This window comes from Rhinatrema bivittatum, chromosome 4 (genome assembly GCF_901001135.1).
Source record: "Rhinatrema bivittatum chromosome 4, aRhiBiv1.1, whole genome shotgun sequence".
NCBI classification, from domain to species: domain Eukaryota; kingdom Metazoa; phylum Chordata; class Amphibia; order Gymnophiona; family Rhinatrematidae; genus Rhinatrema; species Rhinatrema bivittatum.
In genome coordinates, this window is record NC_042618.1 from 15793456 (window position 1) to 15817635 (window position 24180).

The 24180-nt window shown below is 45.7% G+C and overlaps 1 protein-coding gene across 2 annotated transcripts in view; it reads right to left on the reverse strand.

The window, feature by feature from the left end:
• The window catches only part of EML5 (EMAP like 5), a 378431-nt gene that overhangs the window by 128777 nt on the left and 225474 nt on the right, over positions 1–24180 (reverse strand). For both annotated transcript variants that reach the window (XM_029597756.1, XM_029597755.1), the window contains exons 16-18: positions 24043–24136; positions 20354–20454; positions 9633–9835 (exon numbers count right to left, since the gene is read on the reverse strand). In XM_029597756.1, the coding sequence (XP_029453616.1) occupies positions 9633–9835; positions 20354–20454; positions 24043–24136 (398 nt within the window). The remainder of the gene's footprint in view (positions 1–9632; positions 9836–20353; positions 20455–24042; positions 24137–24180) is intronic.

Genomic DNA, 24180 nt, shown 5'->3' on the forward strand with positions numbered 1-24180 from the left:
AAGGAGTGGAGACCAAGCCCCTGCCGACCTGCGCAGCCTCAGTGAGACCAACCACGCAAGGTTGGCCTCTGAGTAGTCCTCCAACCACTCCAAGCCCTTTCGGACCTGCCGCAGGGAGCAGCAAAGGTGGCAGGCCAGACAGAAGGCAATGGTGGACTGGAACCGAAGTTGAAGACGCAGATGCTGATAAAGACAGACTCAGACAAAGATCAAACGAAGATGAGACTCAGATGAATATCAGACAAGTTAAAATCAGGATAAAACTCAGCATGAAGAAGACTCCAGATAAGGTCCTAACACCCATAGTCGGGGAGGAGGCTGCAGGGGCCAGAACGGCCCTCAGGCTATCCACTGCAGAACTGCCCGCCGGAGGCTAGGCGTAGCCGGAGTCCAGAGCATCGGAGGAGAGATTAGACGGACCTCCAAGGCAAGGATCCAGGACATCCGGGACGGACTCTCTGGACACTTGGAGAGCAGCCAGGGCGGACGAAGCGGACATCAGAAGATTCCAGACGCAGGAGGTGACAGACAGGAACATGGAGATCCTCGGCTCCGACGATGGAGAAGACCCACCAGTGCCCTACACATCCCAGCGGGGGTGTTCGCGGACCACGCTAGGATGGATCAAGTGAAGCCTGGGACATCTGGACAGGACGACATCAAGACTGGACGAAGGAACATCAAGAATCAGGATGAAGGAGACATCAGGAACAGATGGGACATCAGCAAGGACCAGGACAGATGACGAAGGATCCAACAAAGAAAACAGGAATGCCATACAGGAGCGAGGAGTGCAAGGAAGTCCTAGAGAAGACCAGCTCCTGGAGGACAGTTCCAGGAAGGAACTTGCTCCTTGCGAAGGCCCCAGCTGAATGCTGGAGGAGCCCTTTTGTAGGGCTGGAAAAGCCAACCCCTAGGGAGCAGCTTGCAGGTGGGACCAGAAGGACCCTTCCCTACTGGCCCTTTAAGTGGCTGAAGGAGGCGCGGCCCCGCGCCTAAGGAAGGCAGGCAAGACCAAGGACAGTGGCCCTGCTGAGAGAGGAAGAGCAGGAGCTAGGGCCGTGCAGGCCCCGACAATGGAGGCGGCATCCTGCCGCTGAAGATGATATCCGGGGGGTGGCTCCAGCCGGAAGAAGACCCCGGGGATTGCGGCCTCTGGGCCGCATCGAAGAGGATGATGACAGTGGCCTCCGCGACGCAGGACAGGCCTAAGTCCGTGGCTCCCTGCCGCGGTGAAGAACCCCAGCACGGCTCCTGCCACATGGAGGATCCGGGGGCGGCTCCAGGCTGCATGTGAGAACTCCGATGCGGCTCCTGCCGCGCCGTGCCGCTGGCGGCCCAGACTGCAAAGGTAAGAGCTTGCTCGCGGTCCTGCAGCGAGCAGGATCACAACACCTGCCTGGGTGGATAATGCAAGTTGGGCGGGGCAAGTGACTTTAATGAAAGGAAGGGGCAGGGAGAGAGCCACAGAACTCTCCACCACCCACCTCTCCTTTTACCCCGCCTTACGCACGGATGTTAAGGGAACCCCCCAAAAAAGAGAAATTGATAACTACATGGCAATTTATAAAAGCGAGTTTTATGACTTCATCAGCTGGATGTGTACATTTTCGGTGTCTTGTACTTGCGCTGTTGGGGGTGGAGGAATGGGGTAGGCGTCTGTGTGTGTGCGGGAGGTGCATTCAGTGGGGAAGGGTGTAGGTCTGATGGTGTGTAAAGGTGCGGGCTGCACATGGTGGTGGCGGGAGGGATGGGAGGTGTAGGTATGGGTGGGTATATGGTGATGGGTGGGGGTGCATGTATTTGGGGATGTGGGTGGTAGGCGCTGATGGATTGGTGTGAGCAGTGCGTGGGTGCATGGGCACTTTTTCCCTTTGCACTCTCCACATTCCCCCCTATTCCTCTCCTCCCCACCTGTCTGGGAATGGTGCGTATGTGTTGTGGTTGTGAGCGGTGGATGCGTAAGTGGTATCGGGAGGTAAGTGGAGAGTGTGTGGATAAATGATATTGGGGGGGGGGGGGGGAATCCCGCTCCCATTTTCCAGCCACCCTCCCTCTCCTCTCCTGTGCAAGCATGTGGGTGCATGTGCACTTTCTTCCTCTCCCTTGCTGCACTCACCATTTCCCTCCTTCTCCCCCATTTGTGTCTGTGTTGTGGGAAGGTGAGAGTGAGAGTGTGTGTGTGTGTGTGTGTGTGTGTGTGTGTGTTGGTGGATGGACCTATTCCCTCTTGCAATCTCTACAAACTCCTCTTCCTCCTCCATGGGAGGGGTGAGAGATGTGTGAGTGGGTTTCATATCAGAATATTGTGAGTGATTTTGGTATGGGTGAATGCCTGCAGTTGAGTGAGCTGGGTGAGTAGGTTGGCACTCTCCCCCCTCAGAACTTTACCCCTTCACCCTCTCTCCTCCTCTTGGGTATGCAGGAAGTGGTTTGTATGTATGTGTTAATGGGTTGGTGTGAGTGACTGGGGTGAGCTGGGGAATAACTAAAGCTGTGTGTGCATGTTGAGGAGGGGCTAAGCATGTAGACTTGTGGGTGGGGGAGGTGGGGGTGATTAAGGAGGGAGGTGGGGGGGAATTGTATGTCTTGGGGTGGAAGGGCAGATGCATGCATGTGTGGGTGTAGGAGATGCATGTGTGGGTGGAGGGGGTGGGGTGGAGTAAGCATGTGTGTAGGGTAGGGGTATATGTGCATGGAGTGTGTGTAGGGGTATGGGTGCTTGTGTGAGGTGGCGATATGTGGATGGGGTATGAGTGTGTGTGTGTGTAATGAAGTGTGCATGTATGGGTGTGCTTGTGTGAGGGGTATGGTGTGAGTGTGCGGATATGGGTGCTTGAGGGGTGTGGGGGTACACGTGTGTGGGTTGTGTCAGTGCTGCGTGTGTGTGTGTGTGTGTGTGTGTGTGTGTGTGTGCGTGTGTGTGTGTGGGAGGAGTGGGAGAGTAAAAGTGTATGCATGGGGGACAGTGGAAGTGTCAGGGGGGATGTGCACTCTTCTCCTCCCTCTCTGCCCCTCTCCTTCCTCCCCACTGCCCCTGTCCTTCCTCTCCTTCCTTCCCACTGCCCTTCTTCCTCCCCAACCCCCCACTGTCCCTCTCCTTCCTCCATCCCCTTCCCCCTAACTCTCCAACTCCCCAAGCCCTCGCCATTTTCCCTCTCCTACTGCTTCTTCCCGCTGCCCCTTCCCTCTCACACTGCTCCCATCGCCTTGCCCTTCTGCTGCCTGCAGTGTTTCTCTTTCTGTGCTGTGCTGGTGGATCTTGGAAAACCCCCCACCAGCTCTTCTTCTGCCAGTGAGCCTTTTTTTTTTGTTTGTTTTTTTGTTCCATTTTGCTGCTGGTGCTGGGAAACCTGCACCAGCTGTTGTCCTGCCTGCATGACTGCACCCCTTTCACTGGCGGAGCCCGGGAAACCTCAGTAGCCTCTCCCTTGCCTCCTCCTTGTGATACCAGGCTACAAATTACAACGAAATGATAGGATGGATAATTGCTAATTTATAGACAGTTTTTCTGGGTAAATGCCTTTTGGCAATTTCTCCATACATAGAGCACATTATAGCTCTAGGAAGCGCAGGCTTATGTGCGTGTTTTCAGCATTAGATGAGCTGCAGTCCTTGCTTCTGTTCTGCATTATCACCATTATTTACACTTGTACTATAGGGGTTAGAGAGTTCAGATTAGGAAAGCTAAAAATAAATTATATTAAGGGGGTTAACTGTGTCAATTTTCATTAGAAGATGGCAATAATCTCTCTATACTATAAGATTGCTAGGGCTCTGGGTAATCTGCAGGAAACGAGATGCACTACTGAATCTTTATGGGTAGAAATTCCAGCTGAAAAAGAGAATAAAATACTAGTGGGGGTGTATTACTGTCCACCTGGCCAGAATGAACTAACAGACAAAGAAATGCTAAAAGAAATTTGGGATGCTAACAAAATCAGAAGTACAGTAACAATGGGTGAATTCAATTACCCCAGTAATGAATGGGTGAATGTTACATCAAGACATTCTAGAGAAGTAACATTCCTGGATGAAATAAATGACTGCTTCATGGAGCAGCTGGTACAAGAACCAATGAGAGGGAAAACTATTTTAGACCTAGTCCTTAGTGGAACACAGGATTTGGTGCGAGAGGTATCAGTATTGGAGCCACTTGGCAACAGTGATCACAACATTATCAAATTTGACTTGATAACTGGAAGGAGCACAAAAAAGAAATAATAACTGCGACAGCATTTAGCTTTCAAAACGGTGACTATTATAAAATAAGGAAAACGGTTAGGAAAAAAATGAAAGGAGAAACTGCAAAGCACAGGCATGGACGTTGTTTAAAAATACCATCTTGGAAGCCCAGACCAGATGCATTCCACACATTAGAAAAGGTGGAAGGAAGGCTAAACGACTATCGGCATAGTTAAAAGGTGAGGTGAGAGAGGCTATAATATCTAAAAGAACATCTTTCAAGAAATGGAAAAGGGATCCGAATGAAGAAAACAGGAAATGACATAAGCACTGGCAAGTCAGCTGCAAAGCATTAATAAGGAAGATAAAGAGATAATTTGAAAAGAAACTTGCCACGGATGCTAAAACTCATAATATAAACTTTTTCAGGTATATTTGAGATAAAAGGCCTGTGAGGGAGTCAGTTGGACCATTAGATGATCAAGGAGTAAAAGGAGCCCTTAGGGGTGAGAAAGCCATAGCAGAGAGACTAAATGAATTATTTGCTTCGATATTCACTGAGGAAGATGTTAAGAGATATACCCATGCCAAAAATGATAGTCAAAGGAGATGAAGTCAGAAGAACCGAAACAAATCTCAGTCAAATTGACTAACTAAAGAGTAGCAAAAAACCTGGACCAGATGGCATATATTCCAGAGTGCTGAAAGAGCTGAGAAATTTGAAATTTGTACACTATCAGTAACATCTTCTATGGTACCTGAAGACTGGAAGGATTGCCAATATATCGCCAATTTTTTAAAAGGGATCAAGGGGTGATCCAGGAAACTACAGACCAGAGAGTCTAACACCTGTGCCAGGCAAAATGGTAGAAACTATTATAAAGAACAAAATTGCTTAAACTATAGATAAGCATCGTTTAATGGGACAAAGCCAACATGGATTTAGCCAAGGGAAGTCTTGCTTCACAAATTTGCTACATTTTTTTGAGGGCATAAATAAACATGTGGATAAAGGGCAGCCAGTTGATATAGTGTATCTTAGGAAATTAAAAGGTCATAGGATGGGGGTAGTGTCCTATTGTGAATTGCCAACTGGTTAAAAGATAGAAAATAGAGAGTATGTCTAAATGGTAAATGCGCCCAATGAAAAAAAGGTGAATAATGGAATGTCCCAGGGATCTGTTGTGCGGCCACTACTTTTAAGTATATGTATAAACAACCTGGAAATGGGAACAATAAGTGAGGTGATGAAATTTGCAGATGACACAAAATTATTCAAAATTGTTAAATCACATGCGGATTGTGAGAAATTCCAAGAGAACATTGCAAAACTTGGAGACTGAGAATGCAAATGGCAAATAAAATTTAATGTGGAAAATGCAAAGTGATGCACTTAGGGAAGAGTAACCCAAATTATGGCTACACAATGCAAAGTTCCACATTAGGAGTCACCACTCAGGAAAAGGATCTAGATGTCATCGTTGAAATCTTCTGCTGAATATGCAGCAGCAGCCAAGAAAGCAAATAGAAAGCTAGGGATTATTAGGAAAGGAGTGGAGAATAAGACCCCAATATTTAAAAAGGGCTCCAGGTGTGATCCGGGAAACTATAGACTGGTGAGCTGGGAAAAAAAAATGGAAACTATTCTAAAGATTAAAATCACAGAACATACAAATAGATATGATTTAATGGGACACAGCCAGCATGGATTTACCCAAGGCAAGTACTCACAAATCTGCTTCACTTTTTTGAAGGGTTAATAAACATGTAGATATAAGTTAATTGGTAGATGTAGTGCATTTGGATTTTCAGAAGGCGTTTGACAAAGTCCCTCATGAGAGGCTTCTAAGAAAACTAAAAAGTCATGGGATAGGAGGTGATGTCCTTTCTTAGATTGCAAGCTGGTTAAAAGACCAGAAACAGAGAATAGGATTAAATGTTCAGTTTTCTCAGTAGAGAAAGGTAAACAGTGGAGTGTCTCAGGGATCTGAACTTGGACCAGTGCTTTTCAATATGGGCCAGATTTTATAACATGCGTGCGGGCATAGATTTGTTCGCGCAACATGGCGCGAATAAATCTACGCCCGATTCTATAACATGCGCGAGCAGCCGCGCATGTATTAAAATCCAGGGTCAGCGCGCGCAAGGGGCTGCACAATTGTGCAACTTGCGCGCGCCAAGCCGAGCAGCTTCCTCCGTTCCCTCTGCTCCACCCCCCCGCACCTTCCCCTCCCTTCCCCTATCTAACCCGCCCCCCAGCCCTAACTAAAACCCCCCCGACCTTTGTCGAAGAGGTTACGCCTGCCTCCGGGCAGCGTAACTTGCGTGCACCGGCTCTCCATCCCCCGGCCCGGTGGTTTTTCCGGAAGCCTCAGTCCCGCCCCCGGAACGCCCCCTGGCCGGGAAGATAGGCTCGGCGCACGCAGGGGGAGGCAGGGGTAGGTTTTCGGGGATTGCGCGCGTATCTTACGCGCACAACCCTTTGAAAATCTACCTCTATATTTATAAATGATCTGGAAAGGGATATGACGAATGAGGTGATCGAATCTGCAGATGACAAAAAATTGTGCAGAATAGTTAAATGACATGTAGGAGGACCTTATGAGACTGGAAGATTGGATGTCCAAACAGCAGATTAAATTTAATGTGGACAATTGCAAGCTGATGATAAAGAGAAAAATAACCCATGGTGTAGTTACACAATGTCAGGTTCCATATTAGAAGCTACCACTCAGGAAAAATATCTAGACATCATAGTGGATATTACATTGACATCATCGGCTCAGTGTGCTGCAGCAGTCAAAAAATCAAACAGAGTTTAGGAATTATTAGGAAGGGACTGGTGAATAAAATGGAAAATGTCAAAATGCCTCTGTATTGCTCCATGGTGAGATTGCAACTTGAGTACCCTGTGCAATTCTGGTCGCCTTATCTCAAAAAAGATATAGTTGCACTGGAGAAGCTAGAGAGAAGGGCGGCCAAAATGATAAAGGGGATAGAACGACTCCCTTATGAGGACAGGCTAAAGAGGTTAGGACTGTTCAGCTTGGAGAAGAGTCAGCTCAGGGGGGATATGATAGAGGTCTATAAAATCATGAAAGGACTAGAACAGGTAAATGTGAAGCGGTTATTTACTCTTTCGGATAATAGAAGGACTGGGGGAGGGTGGGGGGCTCCATGAAGTTAGCAGGTAGCACATTTAAAACAATTTGGAGAAAATTCTTTTTCACTCAACATACAATTAAGCTCTGGAATTTGTTGCCAGAGAATGTGGTTAGGGCAGTTAGTGTAGCTGATTTTTAAAAAAGTTTGGATTAGTTCCCAGAGAAATTCATTAACTGCTATTAACAAGTTGACTTAGGGAATAGTAACTGCTATTACTGGCATTAGTAGCATGGGATCTACTTAGTGTTTGGTTACTTGCCAGGTACTTGTAACCTGGATTGGCCACTGTAGGAAATAGGATGTTGTGCTTGATCTGACCCAGTATGGCAATTTCTTATGTTCTTATTTTCTTACAGAATATCATAATGCCTCTGTATCGCTCCATGGTGCAACCTTATCTTGAATACTGTATTCAGTTCTGGTCACCATATCTCAAAAAAGATATAGCAGAATTAGAAAAGGTACAGATAAGGGCAACCAAAATGATAAAGAGGATGGAACAATTCCCCTATGAAGAAAGGCTAAAGAGGTTAGGACTCTTCAGTTTGAAGAAGATAAGGCTGAGGGGAGATATGATAGAGCAGTGGTCCCCAATCCTGTCCTGGGGGCCCACCAGTCAGTCAGGTTTTCAGGATATTCGCAATGAATATGCATGAGAGAAAATTTGCATCTTATGGAGGCAGTGCATGCAAATTTTCTCTCATGCATATTCATTGCGGATGTCCTGAAAACCTGACTGGGTGGTGGGCCCCCAGGACAGGCTTGGGGACCACTGTGTTAGAGGAATGTAAAATAATGAGTGAAATGGAATGAGTAAACTTTAATCCGTTGTTTATTATTTTGAAAAGTACAAAGACCAGGGGGACACACAATGAAGTTACTAGGTAATATATTTAAAACTAATAAGAGAAAAATTTTTTTTACTCAATGCATAATTAAGCTTTCACCACATCAGAGGATGTGGTGAAAGCTATTAGTGCAGCTGCATTTAAGAAAGGTTTGGACAACTTCCTGGAGGAAAAGTCCATTTACCATTATTAAGGGAGAGTTGCAGAAATCCACTGCTTATTCTTGGGATAAGCAGCTTGGAATCTCTCTACCTCTTGGGATCCTGCCAGGTACTTGTGATTTTGCTTAGCCACTGTTGGAAATAGGATTCTGGGCTTGATGGACCTTTGGTCTGACCCAGTATGGCAAGCCTTATGTTCGTGTAATTTTACTCACGGGAAAAGCAGGTGGGTTCAGAGATGATATGTCGTGGTGGGGGTGGTGGTGAAGGCAATAATGTGTGTAGTTTTACATTTTCAAAAGTATGTGGGTTTTTTCGGGGGGAAAAGTAGCTGCAGCAAAAGAAGAAGCAATGCTCTGTGAGTACATTTTCCATGGACAGTTTTCAGAAAGGGAAGGTTTTTTTTTGAGAACTGTTGTAAAGTCCATAGGGCAAAGAACCTGTGGACTTTGCAACAACCTGCAAGACAATCGACAGCTGTCCCATTATGGGGCCAATGTAATTAACCACACTGACCCTACCATGCATTTTAACTCCTGCTTTAGCGTGGGGTTTTTTTTTTTGCTGCTAACCTAACCTTGGTAAGTAATAGGGGTTTTAGCGCCGGTAAAATCTGCATTATAAAACCAACAGCACGTCCACCTGCCATCTATTCATCTTACCAAACAATTTCAATAAGAAATTACCATCTGAGTTTATGGATTTAATATTTAACCCAATTCAAACCCCAAATATCCCAGAAATGATTCAGCTGATCTCTTAATTCCCAAGTCAGTCTCTCCATATTCAGCGTGTCCAATACTTTTGGTAGTCACTCCAATTCACTCCAATCACCCAATATCCAATGTCTGTCTACTGGGGTTCTAGCTGCTAGTCACAGACCTTGCACCAAGGGTTTGATTTTCTCAGGAGCCTCCCACTGAGTACCATCCCTAATAAAAATTCAGAAATTGTGCCTGGCATCTCTGCACCCGCAATTCCCGAGACTCTCCTGTGAAATTTTATCCAAAAAAATAAAAAATCCTTTATAAGAGAACAAATCCACCATCAGCGGTTAAATAAACTGAACATATTACAGTTACTGGAGGACCCTATTTAATATTTCTTAATAGCAACACACATGCTGCATTTTGGTCAGGAAAATACGTGGCACTGGGTATTACTTAGCCCGACACAAACACACACGCGCACTGCAGGTGACTTAATCTAATACAAAAACGTGCAACGCACTCTCTTGGCTAAACTTTCTTTTACCATCTGTGCTTTCACTTACTTTTTCCAGAGCGTGCATGCTGAACACCGGCCCGTCGTGCGCCTTGACCGTTTTTATCAGAAACATGTCTCTCCAGATGCAGACATCCCCGGTCGAAGTCCCAGAAATGGACATCTCTTCGGTCCAGCCGTACACCGCGCACATCATCGTGTCGGCTTTGGCTCCGGCACCGATGCAACCTTTCCTGCCGATCAGCCCTCCGCCTGGTTTTGAAGGGAAGGGGGGGGAAAAAAAAAAAAGAGAGAAAAGGTTTGCCTGGAAAGTAGCAGCTTCCTACGGACAAAACAACAGAGAATGCTCAGAGAAAGAAAAGCCAACAGTGGCCACGCTTCCAGAACAAAATGGGGTGGAATCCAACCCATTCATTTTCTTCTGAAGAGGGTTTCTTAGTCCAAATAATCCAGCTAAGTTTTTAATATCGGACTCTACATGTTTTTATTTTGAAAGGAAAACCTGAACGTGTGTAAGGGGATGGAAGTGAGGGGAGACGGGGGGTGGGGGGGTTGGCCCCATAAGTGTACACACACTGCAGATTCTCACTGCAATTCCCAGAGGCAGAAGCATTTGGCTTTTTGGTCTCACACCTCACAATACAAATCGGGTGTGGGAGTCAAAAACCCTTTTAATGCACACCTTGCTTCCTGTCCACATACAGAGCACTATTTTGGAAAGGGTTTCCTCAGGTATAAATCGTTTTACCTTTGCAAATCAGCAGTCTTCAAATTGCCCGGCTCCCTGCAGGTAAAAGCGCACACATAGCTCCACTCTGCCTGTAGTGGCAGCATTCCCGGGATGGGGGTTAAGTTAGGGGAGAAAGCTATGCACATAAGAGGATAACTTTCAAAACTGCTCGGAGGCGCCCGTATGCGCGTGTATATGGGCGCACACAAACTTGCTACTGCATTGTATAACCTGCGCGGAACCGATGTGCGCAGGTTACAGATACGAGTACATATGCGTGCACAAATGCTCGAGTATGTAAAAACCATGAGCCGCCCAAGTTCGGACTTATCCGGATAAATGCCGATGTATCCAGCTAAGTAGTGGCACGTAGCCGGATGAGCCCGAAAAAGCACTACTTAGACGGATAAGTAGTGCTTTTCAGACTTATCTGATTAGGTAGGCCTGCTGCTACTTAGCCAGGTAAATCGAAATATAGCCGGGTAAGTGCCACAACTTATCCGGATAAGTTCAAATTTATCCGTCTAAGAGGCGGCAAAGGTGCTACGTAGCCAGATAAATCGTAATTTAGCCGAAGTGTGTGCAAATGATTTACCCACTTATTTGTACTTTGAATTTTAAAGGGATACGTGAATAGATTTTACTTGCCTTATTTAGATGCATTTACTACACATAAGTTGGCTTTAATGAGCGTAAGTCAGGGGATTTTATGGCATGCACGCGGCAATGAAAGAACCAGTTTTACTAATAGTCAATTGGTTCGCCCAGTCCAAATGCAGCTCGTAAAGACCCTCCTGGCTCTTCAACCTGACATCCCCCCCCATTTCATCCAGACCCCCTAACACTCAGTCATTTTTGTCACTTTTGAGATGTTTACGATTACTTACTCCAGAAATTGAGCAGGAGTAAATATACGCAATTAAAAACTTCTGCGCGTCACTTTGGAAGGTTTTAAAATCGGAATTTATGCGTGTAACCTTTGGCCCCTGCCCTATCCCCTTTTTACACATGCAAATGTACTCGCAATCCCTTATTTACATGCATATGTTGCAATTTTTAAAATACTATACTATAGATTATATACAAGAACTACAAAGACAGTTGGCTGATGAACTATATTATATCAAGGTAGATACTGATCCCACCTTGCCTTTAGACTGGAAAATTTATTCACTTCTTATGGAAGCCAAACATGCAGGCTTCTTGACTACTAAAGAATTATCTTATCTACAAGTTTCATCTCCTTGTATACCGGTCATTTATGGTGTACCGAAGATCCATAGAACTCTGGTGAATACACTATATAGACCTGTTATGTTTTAGTATGGATATGAACCCTGGGTCGAGATGAGAGATGTCTCCATCCACAGGGAGGAGCCCTGTGGGCCTCACCGTCGATGGGCGTGGTCTCAGCAACATAGGACAAAGCTGTATAGTAGACTTTATTATGAGGGAAGGAAAAGCAGACCTGCAGAGTGGGGACTGCAAACAAGTACAGTTCTGAGCAATGGGTATGCCCAGGGTGATACCACAGATGTGAAGATCTGGTAGTGGCCCACAGAGCAGGGTACGCCGGGAAGTTCCTTCAGCCGAGTAGATGTTATCTCAGAAGTGCAGATCCGGTAGTGGCCCGCACAGGATGAGTATGCTGAAGATGATGATGGATCAGTCTGAGGTGTAGGAACCCGGAGGTGGATCTTGTAGTTGGTATAGGGATACCCTGCAGCACAGGGTATGCTGGAACAACTTCTACTGAAGAGGAATGGTAGTGGCCCGAGGCACGTGGTACACCACAGGGAAGCTTCAGTAAAGCTGGTAACATTGAAGTCTTGTAGAAAGGTACTCACAATGGTAGCTCCAGGAGAGTGACTCGAGTTGTAGTCCAAGGCAGGATGGACCTCTGAGGAGCGTATAGCCAGGAACGCAGAAAGGCCCCCGAGAAGCGGGTACCCAGAGCGTCCACACACCAAGAGAAGAACTGGAACAGGAAGTTCAAGTATGGAGCAGATTCAGCAATGAGGAAACTCCTTGCTAACTCGTAGTAGCAAAGGGCCGGTCAGCTTAAGTACAGCAGCAAGTTGACGTCATCGGGAGGGGATGCCCCCGAGGTTCCCGCCATGACGTGTAAAAAGGAGGCCCTTGCGCACATGCCTTAGGTGATTCCAGAGACAAGATGGCGGTCAGCAGCTCCCACACCATCCTGGGAACACTGGGGAGGTCGGCGTTGGTTAGCGGAGGCCGCCATTCTTCCTAGGATTGACGGTGCAGGAAAAAAAGAGGTGAGCATGAGAGGTCGCAGCCATCTGCGACCGACAGGCGTAACAAGACCGATTATGTTAGCCAATGGATCTTTGATGGAGCCACTTGCATATTTTGTAGATCTATTTTTGCAGCCTTTTCTATGCCAAGTAATATCATGCATACAGGATACAGTGCCCATGTTAAAGAAACTTGCTGGAAGTGGTTCATTAACCCCCCGAAATGTTTTTTGTGAATTTAGACATTGAGTCATTATATACCAATGTCCATCAGGATCGGGCATTGCAAATGGTAGCTGAGGTTTTGGAACAGTGAGACATCCGCAACAAATCCCCTCATATATTTTTATGGAATTAGCAAAATTGGTCCTGTGCAAGAATTTTTTTCAATTTGATATGGATTTCTTTCACCAAATATAAGGGGTTCTTCCCATGGCCCCAGATGTAGCGGATCTTTATGTTACCAAATTTAAAGAAACTGTAGTTTCCATCATGTACATTTGTGGTCCCGATATTTGGGATGACACAGAGGATCAACTCAATCAGTTTCATCAATGACTTAATCGATAGGACACAAATTTGAAATTTTCCATCACTTATAGTTGAACTCAATTGTCTTTTTTAGATATTTTGATTGCAAGATCGGGAGTAAAAATTGAAACTTCTACAGATAGAAATAATTTACTCCATTTTGAAAGCTTTCATCCACGTCCATTAAATGTGGACTTCCTGTTGGACAGTTTTTTCGTGTCCGACATATGTGCTCAGAAGATAAAGAATTTGAGAAACAATCTAATGAACTGTCAGCCAGGTTTATGATGAGAGGATATCCTAGCAAACCTATTAAAAAAGCATATACCTGTGTATGGTTTTCAGACAGGGAACAATTATTACAGTATAAAGTCAAATCACCTATGGAGGACATTGTTTGCATATTAAGATTCTCTAACATGACAGATAAGATCAAGAAGATCATTAAGAAGCACTGGAAAGTTTTGAGTTATTATCCAGGCTTCTATAAGTTACCTTTATTTTCTTACAGTCGAAGGCAAAACATCAAACAACAATTGGTAAGAGCAGTTTTACCAAGTGATCCTACTACCGATAATAAGCCCTACTCTGAAAATAAGCCCTAGCTTGATTTTCAGGATTTTTGGAGTAGGGCTTGAAATATAAGCAATGAAGTAAATTTGAAGGATTGGGGTGGGTTTGGGTTTTTTTTTTGTTTTGTTTTACCGTACAAATCCGGTTTTAATTAATCACATTTGAAGGGTTGGGGCGGGTTTCGGGTATCATTTCGGGGGGCAGCTGAAATAAAATCGGCCTGAACCGTGGGAAAACGAAATTTCCCGCGGCGTGCTGATAACGAAGGCTGAACCAAAAGGTTCGGCTGAAAATTGAATCGGGAGGGGAAACTCCCAAAGTTCCCGCCATGACGTGTAAAAAGGAGACCCTTGCGCGTGAGCCTTAGGTGATTCCAGAGACAAGATGGCGGTCGGCAGCGCCCACACCATGCCTTGTCCTTATTCACCAATCATGGAAAAACAATAAGACATCCCCTGAAAATAAGCCCTAACCTTTTTTTCGGAGCAAAAATTAAATATAAGACCTGTCTTATTATCAGAGAAGAGAGGTATAAGGGACATTATCATTGGTCACAACCCCTGTCGAAATTGTGATTTTTGCAATACAACCATGTCTGAGATATCCTGGCATGATGTTAATATAGATTATGTGGTCAAATGTAATCAAAATACAGACTGTACTTCCAGTTATGTAATTTATGCATTACAATGTCCTTGTCAAAAGCTTTACATAGGAAGAACCATACATCCGATCAGAGTTCATTTGATTGAACATCGCAGTCGTATTAATTCTAAGGATGTTCAAGCTCCAGAAGCTGCCCATTGCATAGAAATTGGACACATCTTCCAGGAATTTCAATGAACTATTTTAGAACAAGCTCTGTTGTCACCGCGGAGTGAAGATGTCAAACTCAAACGCAATGGACAAGAAAGCTTTTGGATTTTTAAATTAAACACAAAAGCAACCTTGGGGGCTGAATGAAAAAACAGAGTGGCACTCTTTTTAATCACTTTAGGGTAAGAAAATTTTATTTGTTTGCCATCAAATTTCATTTGATTGACATCAGTTACTCTCACGTGATTTTGCCCTTTAAATATGGCACTTGATTGCCCCACTTTTAGCAGAAGGAGATGCCAGCATACAGAAGCCAACGGCGGATCTTCTGGAGATGATAGCTGGAAACCTGTGATGATGTAAGTGGTCAGAAATATGGCTTTACCAGTTGTAAGACATTTAGATTAGTTTACATCACTGGGAGATCTTGGATATTAAAACAAAAGGTTAATCTTTTTTGACCCTCATTTGTCGGTCTCAAGGACTTGGTCAGCTTTGGGCTGGTTTTTAAATCAGTAGTGTTTGCCCGTGGAATATTTTACACTTGCATAACAACATATTAAACTGATTTCACACTATTGTGGTGAGTTTCAAACTAACCTAGCATTTTGCTTATTTCTAATTTTTCTTTCTTTTTAAAGAAATCCTCATTTAGAGACTTTATTGATATTTGTGGTGCCTGAAACAAAGTATTTTGAGGGCTCAAAATCCTATTTTTAGATTCATTCCTCTTATATGCTTCTTTAGAACCCGGGATCGACTAACTCAGGAAGTACCCCTGATGGGGAGTCACTATGAAACACTGCAATGTCGGGCTGGTGCAAAGTAAAAAGCACATAACACATAGCGATGTTAGCCGTGATCCTTGTCCTGGAGAACTAACAAGCAGGCCTATCCTGTAAAGTGCGGCCGCGTTTACCCTGCTCCTAAGCCACTTCTAACTCACATTCCGGCCGCGTTAGCCCTTCCTGCGATCCCAAATCCCCTTTAACCTACTCCTACCGCGTCCTAAATTCCCCGGGCAACCCCTTCCGCCCGCGGCATGTATATTGCATGCAAACGAGCGAATTAGCTCGATATTGCATGCAAACGAACCAATTAGCTATTCCCCTAGCATCCCGTAACCCGCGCCCCGACTATCGCTACCTTTCCCTGCCGTTTTGTCGCGCGTTTAACCTGCAAATTTACCGCCTACCCTGACCCAGGCGGTAGAGGCATGGGTAAGGGTAGGTGGCAAGCTTTCCCCCAGCCCCCACTCACCTGCCCCGGCCGCGATCATGGGTGCCGGTCTCCGTGGCAGCCCCAGTCCTCTCCCCTACTCCCGAAGCCAAAAAAAAAGCGAAAAAAACGTTGCAGCCCCCCTCCGATGTCCGGACTGGGGCTGCCACGGAAACTGCAACGGCAAAGCGACTTTTCAGTGTCCCCCCTCCTCTCGGAGCAGGGCGCGAAAAGCCGCCTTGCTCTGGGAGGAGGGGGGACACTGACAGCGGCGAAGCTTTCCCCCAGCCCGGACACTGGCGAAGCCAGAAGACAGCGGCGGAGAAACGGCGAAACGACTTTTCAGTGTCCCCCCTGCTCTCGGAGCAGGGCGCGAAAAGCCGCCTTGCTCTGGGAGGAGGGGGGACACTGACAGCGGCGAAGCTTTCCCCCAGCCCGGACACCGGCAAAACTTGCTGTTTTGCAGCCATGAGCCATGAGCCACGAGCAGGAACGTGAAGATCTGGCTCCGATAGCTCCTCCCGACAAGATGGCCGCCTGCACGGGGAAAGAGTACAATTGGCCGCTGAAGACGTCGTCACGTCTTCAGCGGCCAATTGTACTCTTTCCCCGTGCAGGCGGCCATCTTGTCGGGAGGAGCTATCGGAGCCAGATCTTCACGTTCCTGCTCGTGGCTCATGGCTCATGGCTGCAAAACAGCAAGTTTTGCCGGTGTCCGGGCTGGGGGAAAGCTTCGCCGCTGTCAGTGTCCCCCCTCCTCCCAGAGCAAGGCGGCTTTTCGCGCCCTGCTCCGAGAGCAGGGGGGACACTGAAAAGTCGTTTCGCCGTTGCTTCTGCACTGTCGCCGCCATTGCTTCCTGGTATCTGTCATTTCAAATGACATTTGAAATGACAGATACCAGCGTGGCGTGAAGCCTTAGGCCCACGCACCCAGGATCCTGTATAGGCGCTCTATCCAGTATCCTGGGTTGCGCGGGCCTAAGGCTTTTCGGACGCGGCTTACATTTACATATAATTAGGCTTCAGGATCGAGCGGTAGGTGAGCTGCACTGTGCGGGCGGTAACCGCGGGTGCCGTAGGCACTAACGCAGCTCTTCCTACCGCTCGGTACTGGATAGGCCTGAAGATAAGTGCAATTTCAAGAAAATGTTGTTGCTCTTATACACAAGAGGATTGATTCATTTCCCTTTTTTACGTGGAAGAAAAATTTGCTTGAAAAAATGTTTAAAAGAATACACATTACAGTAATTTGACCAATGATTATATTCTTAGTACACTAATGGGAAAGCATTGTGCAGCCCTAGTACTATACGACGGTCGCTTTATAATTAATCTAATATTGCTGTAGTGTTCTTTTTTCCTTGAATACTTGTTTCATAAGTGAGATTCATATTATATATTATCAGGCGGATTTTAAAAGCCTTGCTCGCGTAAATCCGCCCGGATTTACATGAGCAGGGCCTTGTGCGCCGGCAGCCTATTTTCCATAGGCTGCCGGCGCGCGCAGAGCCCCGGGATGTGCGTAGGTCCCGGGTTTTCGGAAGGGGGCGTGTCGGGGGCGGGGCCGAACGATGCGGCGTTTTTGGGGCGGGACGCGGCGTTTCGGGGGCGGGCCCGGGGGCGTGGTTTCGGCCCGGGGCGTTCCGGGGGCATGGCCGCGCCCTCCGGAACCGCCCCCGGGTCGGGTCTCGGCGCACCAGCAGCCCGCTGGCGCGCGTGGATTTACGTCTCCCTCCGGGAGGCATAAATCCATGGATAAAGGTAGGGGGGGGTTTAGATAGGGCCGGGGGGGTGGGTTAGGTAGGGGAAGGTGAAGGGAGGGCGAAAGAAAGTTCCCTCCGAGGCTGCTCCGATTTTGGAGCGGCCTCGGAGGGAACGGAGGCAGGCTGCGCGGCTCGGCGCGCGCCAGCTGCCCAAAATCGGCAGCCTTGCGTGCTTCGATCCAGGATTTTATAAGCTACGCGCGTATCTTATAAAATCTAGCGTACTTTTGTTGGCGCCTGGTGCGCCAACAAAAGTACGCGAATGCGCTTTTTTTTAAAAATCTACCCCTATATGATTAAGTCTTACACATTGGATTTGTGAATAATTGGCAATTTTTAAAATAGCACATACTCCTGTATGCACCATTTAACATGCATATGTGCTATTTTTTACGTGTGCATCTTTTGAAAATTTCTCTGATAGAGGATAACTTTCAAATAACTCTCTGCTGCTGCATCTACATGGCCGTGCAGAGATCTACGATAATATTTTATAACCCACATATAACAGCTGTCTATCCCCCAACATCCACACATATGTATGTTTATGCACGAATGCATGCAATGCATCGAAGTTGAGTATTTCAATGCATTGAACGAGGGTACTTTTCCTACCAATTTGAAAAAAATATGCACGAATATTTTACGCGTGAAAAAAAGTAGAACTCGCTCGCATAAAAGCTGATTTATGCACCTAAGTTGGTATATTTTAAAACATGTGCGTGTAATGAAATTACCAATTTTCTGATTCTTCTATCAGTTGGCCCAGCCCTCCTCCAGATCACTGAAGCCCTCCTGGTTGTGCAGCCTGAAATCTTCCCTCCACCCACCCAGCCAAAAGTACACAATAAACAAGTTTGATATCAATAATGCAAGATAATTAGCAGGTGCAAAATTATGCAAGTTGCCCAATGTATGCTCATAAGTCTCTTATAAAATAGCAACTTATGCACATAACTGTTGATTCCTAGATCACCCCTTTTTTCATGTGTATATATATATATGCATGAAGTATAAAGTATACACATAATTTATGAGGTCGATATTCAAAAGCCATTTAGATGGAGATAGCCACTTAACTCATGTGGCTAACTCTGGTTATGCCGCTAACCTGTCCTAAAATTAGCCATTAAAATATATGTGGTAACTTTAAGATAGCTGGGTATATTCAGAGGCGTGAAAGTGCTGTTGAATATACTCTGCTAGGTTTATCCAGCTAATTAGCTGAGCTGCTCAGCAACTGAAAATTAGCCCCTAGATTTAAGCCAGGAAGTTTGTGTGTCAAGAATAAGGAGGCAGGGTTGATCATGAGTGTTCCCAAGACTTACATATGTTATGAGAGAGAGAATGAACCTCAGTTAGAGAGACAATCTGACACGCTATATATCTACCACTATAAGATGCACATTTTCAGCTCAGGGTGGGTTTTGTGGGGGGCAGTGTTACATTCATCTGCCTAGAGTGCAAGGGTTTGTAGACCTTTGTAACACTGCCCCCCACACAACCCACCCTGACTAACAGAGGTGTGCTCTCTCTCTCCAATATGGTCAGTTGTGCAAATGATACGCGTATACTTGCACACATGATATAAAATTAAGCATAACTTTGGGCGCATACACGCTCTTTTTACAATTTATCTGTATGCGAGTAAGGACTACTTTTGCGCGTAAATGCAAATTTTGACACACTTGGGGTAGATTTTAAAAGGCTACGCGCGGGCGTACATGTGCGCGCGCTACCCGGCATGCGCACATGTACACCCGATTTTATAACTTGCGCGCGGGGGGGGGGGGGGGGGTGTCGGCGCATGCAAAGGGGTGCACAATTGTGCACCTTGTGTGTGCCGAGCCACGCTGCCTTCCCCTGTTCCCTTCCCCCTAACCTGACCTTCCCACCCCTTCCCCGAACCTTTTTCCCCCTAGCTCTACTCTAACCCCCGTCCCAAATTTCTATTTTCCCTTTTGCGCCTGACTCTGGGCAGGCGCAAGTGGCGCACACTGGCCAACTGCCGGCGCGTGATCCCCGGCACAGCAGCAAATATGGCCGCTGTGCCGGGAGCCTGAGTCCGCCCAGACCGCCCACGCCCCGCCTCCCCGCCCTTTTTTACAAGCCCTGGGACTCATGCGCATCCCGGGGCTTTATGCGCGCCACCGGGCCTTTTTAAAATAGGCCCGGCGCACATAAGGCCAGTTACACACGAAACCTTTTTTATAATCCGGCCCATAACATTTTGAAAATTTACCCCACAGTTTTTAGACTTTAAAAAAACTGTGCATGAATAAGTAAACCTCTGTGGTTACTTATTTCCTAGGTAATTTTTCAAAATAGAAGCAGGCATGCACTTTTCCTCTGAAACCTGGTTTAACGACCGCGGTTAAAAAAAAAAAAGGTAGTTGAGGCTCTGCCCGTGCAGTGCTTTGGTTTAAAAATGCCTTTAAATGCATAAACACTCTCTAGAACAGACATTATTTAACATCGTCCCCTTTCCAATATAATTAAAGCAAACAGTGGTGAGTTATGGAAAACACAGCAGGTATGCCCTTAGAATCTTCTGCTACAGAAAGCAGAGCAAGCAACGATGGTGGATGCATGCAGCAGCGATGAGGCAAAAACGACACAAGAATTAAAAAAAAAAAAGCCCAAGACAAGCACACAGGATCCTCAGAGATGGAAAAGCAAGGTTAAAAGTCAGATATCATGCAAGGGATTGCTAAATGGCCCCCACCCTTCTGACTGGCACAAATGGAGTCTGTGGTGCTTCAGGAACGAGAGAAACTGCGCAGGCTGGAGCGGCCCCCGGACCTTTACTCGCATCCATTTCTCTGTACCCGTGCTGGAAAAATCAAAACTTTTTTTTTTTTTTTTTTTTACATTGCTTTACCTGCTCTCCGCCAAAACTTCATGTGTTTGATTCCGGCTGTGATGAGTTTGTCAGGCATGTAAGGATTCATCTTAACAACAAAAATCTTATCTTTGCTTCCTCTGCAACAAAGAAACCAAAACATATCCAGATATATCAACACCTGGACCCAAGGGGAGCATGGAGCGTACAAATTAGAAAAAAAACAAAACTCTATCCTGAACGAGCACCAGATTTAATTTAAGACTATAAAGTATTGTAGTTGGTGGGTGCCATGTTAGTCCAGTTGAATATGCAGGTGAGAGCTTTTTTTTTTTGTATTTAAAGATTTTTATTAAGGAAAAGTCATCCACAATACAATGGCGTATAAACTGAGACAATACATGAATAACAGAGTGCGAACGAAGGCTCATAACAGAACAATTGGATAACCCTCCTAGTACATAATAAGAGACCTCCAATCCCCCCACCCCCCCTGGCAACGAGTAGCACAAAGTAACTTAAGAAGAACAGTACAAATAGGAAAAAGAGAGAATTAGCTAAAGCATCCTATTATGTTGAGGTGAGAGCTTTTTACTGGACTAACTTACCGGTAATACATCTGTCACGAGTTTTTGAGCGTTATCTTCGCTGAACCAATTAAGGGGAGTGTCAGGTCCCGAGAGCTAGTCACAAACATACCTCATTAGCCCACTAAAAAGGTCGCACCAATAGAAGTGAATGGGGCAATAGTACTGAGCCTTCTAAATACCTCAGTTGGCACTTACAGTATTGTAGAACAGACAATAAATATCCTTCTCTCTTTCTTTTCCCTTCCAGCATTTTAAATATTTTCACATCCTCACTTCTACTGTACCATTATAAGATTTAGGGGGGCACCCGAGATGAGTTCTAGTAACCACACTGGGCCAGGATTTTATTTTTGGCCTGGTAGTTCCTCTCTTCTCCTACTTCCTCCAGCTCAATCAGAACCTCTGCTGAAGTTCTAACACCAATGATACCAGGACCCTTCATTCACAACTCCCTAAGGATTCCTCCCTCCCCCAGTGTTCCTAGTCTGCTCATTACAGCTCTGCCTCTGAGGCCAGGAGACCTGCACCGTTGCTCTTTCTGGAACCGTTGTATCATGGGCTCTGATTTCAGCCACCGGAAATCAGCCTTAATGATGACCATGACTTCTCCACCTCCACTACCAAGAGGCGGTGCATGCTGCCTCCTCAACATATCCAGCCCCAGTCGACCCTAAGTGAAGAAGACCCAGTCCCAAAATTAAAGTGGGGACTGCGTAGCACAGCCAACGGTCTGTTCCTGGATTCTTAAAAGGCTGCTATATCTGCAGAGGAGACTTATGTATTTATTTAGTTGATTTTTATATTCAGCCACTTCAAAGCAGATTATTTTCAAGTACTGTGGGTATTCTGTTGTCCCCAGAAGGCTCACAATCTAAGTTTGTACTTGAGGCAACAGAAGGTAAAGTGACTTGCCCAAATTCACAAGGGGCAGCAGTGGGATTTGAACCGTGGCTTCCCTGGTTCACAGCCCACAGCTCTAACCACTAGGATACTCCCTATACTAGAAAAGCTTTAGATTACAGGTACTCGATGCTGGGTTCCGTGTTAGGCGTCACATCCAGGAAAAGGAACTCAGAGTCCATGTGGACAATACCTTGAAATATTCAGATCGGTGGGGCTGTGGTCAAAAAGGCAAATAGAATGTTAGGAATTATTTGGAAAGGAATTGAGAACAAAACTGAGAATATCATAATACCTTTGTATAGATCCCTGATGTGACCACATCTTGAGTATTTTGTGCAGATCTGGTTGCCCAATATCAAAAAAAGACATAGCCAACATGCAGAGAAAGGCAATAAAAATGATAAAGGGGATGGAAAAGCTCCCTTATGGAGAAAGGTTAAACATATTAGTGCTCTTTAGCTTGGAAACGAGATGACTGAGAGTGGATATCATTAAAATTTATAACGGGTAAATAGGGAACAGTTATTTACATTTCCAAACACTAGGACTAGTGGACACTCCATGAAACTAGCAACCAGCAGGTTTAAAACAAATCATAGGAAGTATTTTGTCACTCAGCGCATCATCAAGCTATGGAATCTGCTGCCGGAGGATGTGGTCAAGGCAATTAACAAAAATGGGATTCAAAAGAGGATTGGACAAGTTCCTGAAGGAAAGGTCCATGAACAGTTAGACTTGGGAAAACGTTTATCCCTGGAAGTGTGATACAAGAAATAGGTCAAATATTGAGGATCTGCCGGGTAATTCTGACCTGGACTGGCCACTGTTGGAGACAGAATATTGGACTCGGAACCTGGTCTGACCCAGCAAGGAACTTCTTATTTTCTTATGTTTATGCTGGTCCAATACAGCGTATTGCAATCTAACCAGACCCTAGTTGAGCTAAGAGTTGTAATTATTCATGGACTATGTGAAGAAATCCCAGCACTGCCATTGACTGTTTATGTGATCTTGGACAAGTCCCTTTATCAGCTTGTATCCATGACCTAATGTTACTCCACAACTGACTCCCGATATGATCTTCAACAAGTTATTTTATCTTCCTGGTCCTCTGTTAAACCCAGAATGAACTCTATTCTTTCTTCACTGCAGAAGCTTTTGTGCAATCCAGGAGCTTGGACAAGCATCACATGGGTAGCTACAAGAAAGCTTTAGACAGATGAAATCATAAGGTATGTAGAGATCCTGTTCGATAAAAGACCACTTTGCTCCCAAGAGCTGGTACAATGAGTCTTCTTTCCAGGGCTGTGTATGCGGCTGAGAGAGGAAGACTGTAGCTATGTGGGCAGTACTGATAATACTTCTTTACTTTTCCACAAGGCAAAATGCAACCTGGATTCACTCAAACTTCAAAGTTTGCAAGTGGACGGATGGGGGTGGGGGGAGGTGACGTGGCTGGGTGAAGACCAATTAGAGTTGAATTTGGATTTGGAAAGGCAAGTAATTATATTCAAATTCTCCATGGCATTTCAGCAGGAATGAAACCAGGCAGATCCCTGCTACTTTTTATCATTTCTAAAGCGCTACTGGACATACGCAGCACTGCACAGATATACATAAGAGATGGTCCTTGCTCCATGGAGCTTACGATCTGGTCAAGACAAACATGCATGACAAGAAAGTCTATGGGAAGTGGATTTATTGAAAGAAGTGGTTAGGATTTAGAAGCAGCTTCTGAAGAGTTAATTTTTAACCTGGATTTGAACATGGCCAGAGAGGGAGCACAATGCACCAACTCAAGAAGTCTATTCCAGGTACTGTATAAGATGGAAAGCGTGGCGTTGAGAGTTGGCACTGGGGGAGAAGGGCACAGATATGAGCAGCTTGCCCCATGAATGGAGCTCACAAGGAAGGGAATTAGAAGATAGAAGAAAGGTGATGAGGGGTAGCAGCGTGATTGGGTCCAATGATCCTTATCTGCCATGATTTCAACATTTTGAAGATGTTTAAACCAGCGGTACACCAAACTGGCTCAGTTACCGTCTACCAGGACTCTCCTTTATTACAACCAGAGACCTAAGTGTAACAGCAAGACTCAGAGCATGCTACCCAAGAAGGGAAAGCAATCTGATGCAGTACAGCCTACACAACTGAAGGCCGAATCTGATGGGTAAAATCCAATCACTGCCCTTTCCTGAAGTCCTGGTGCTCTGTCTGGAATAAGTTAACTCTTACCTGACTGCTGAGAGCTTCTCTCCTTTCTTCCAGTCCCAGAGAATGATAGTGTGATTGTCATCTATGCCAACTGAGGTCAAGCGTTTACCATCCGCTACAAAGATACAAGTAAAATATGGACTGAGGATGCTTGTCAGG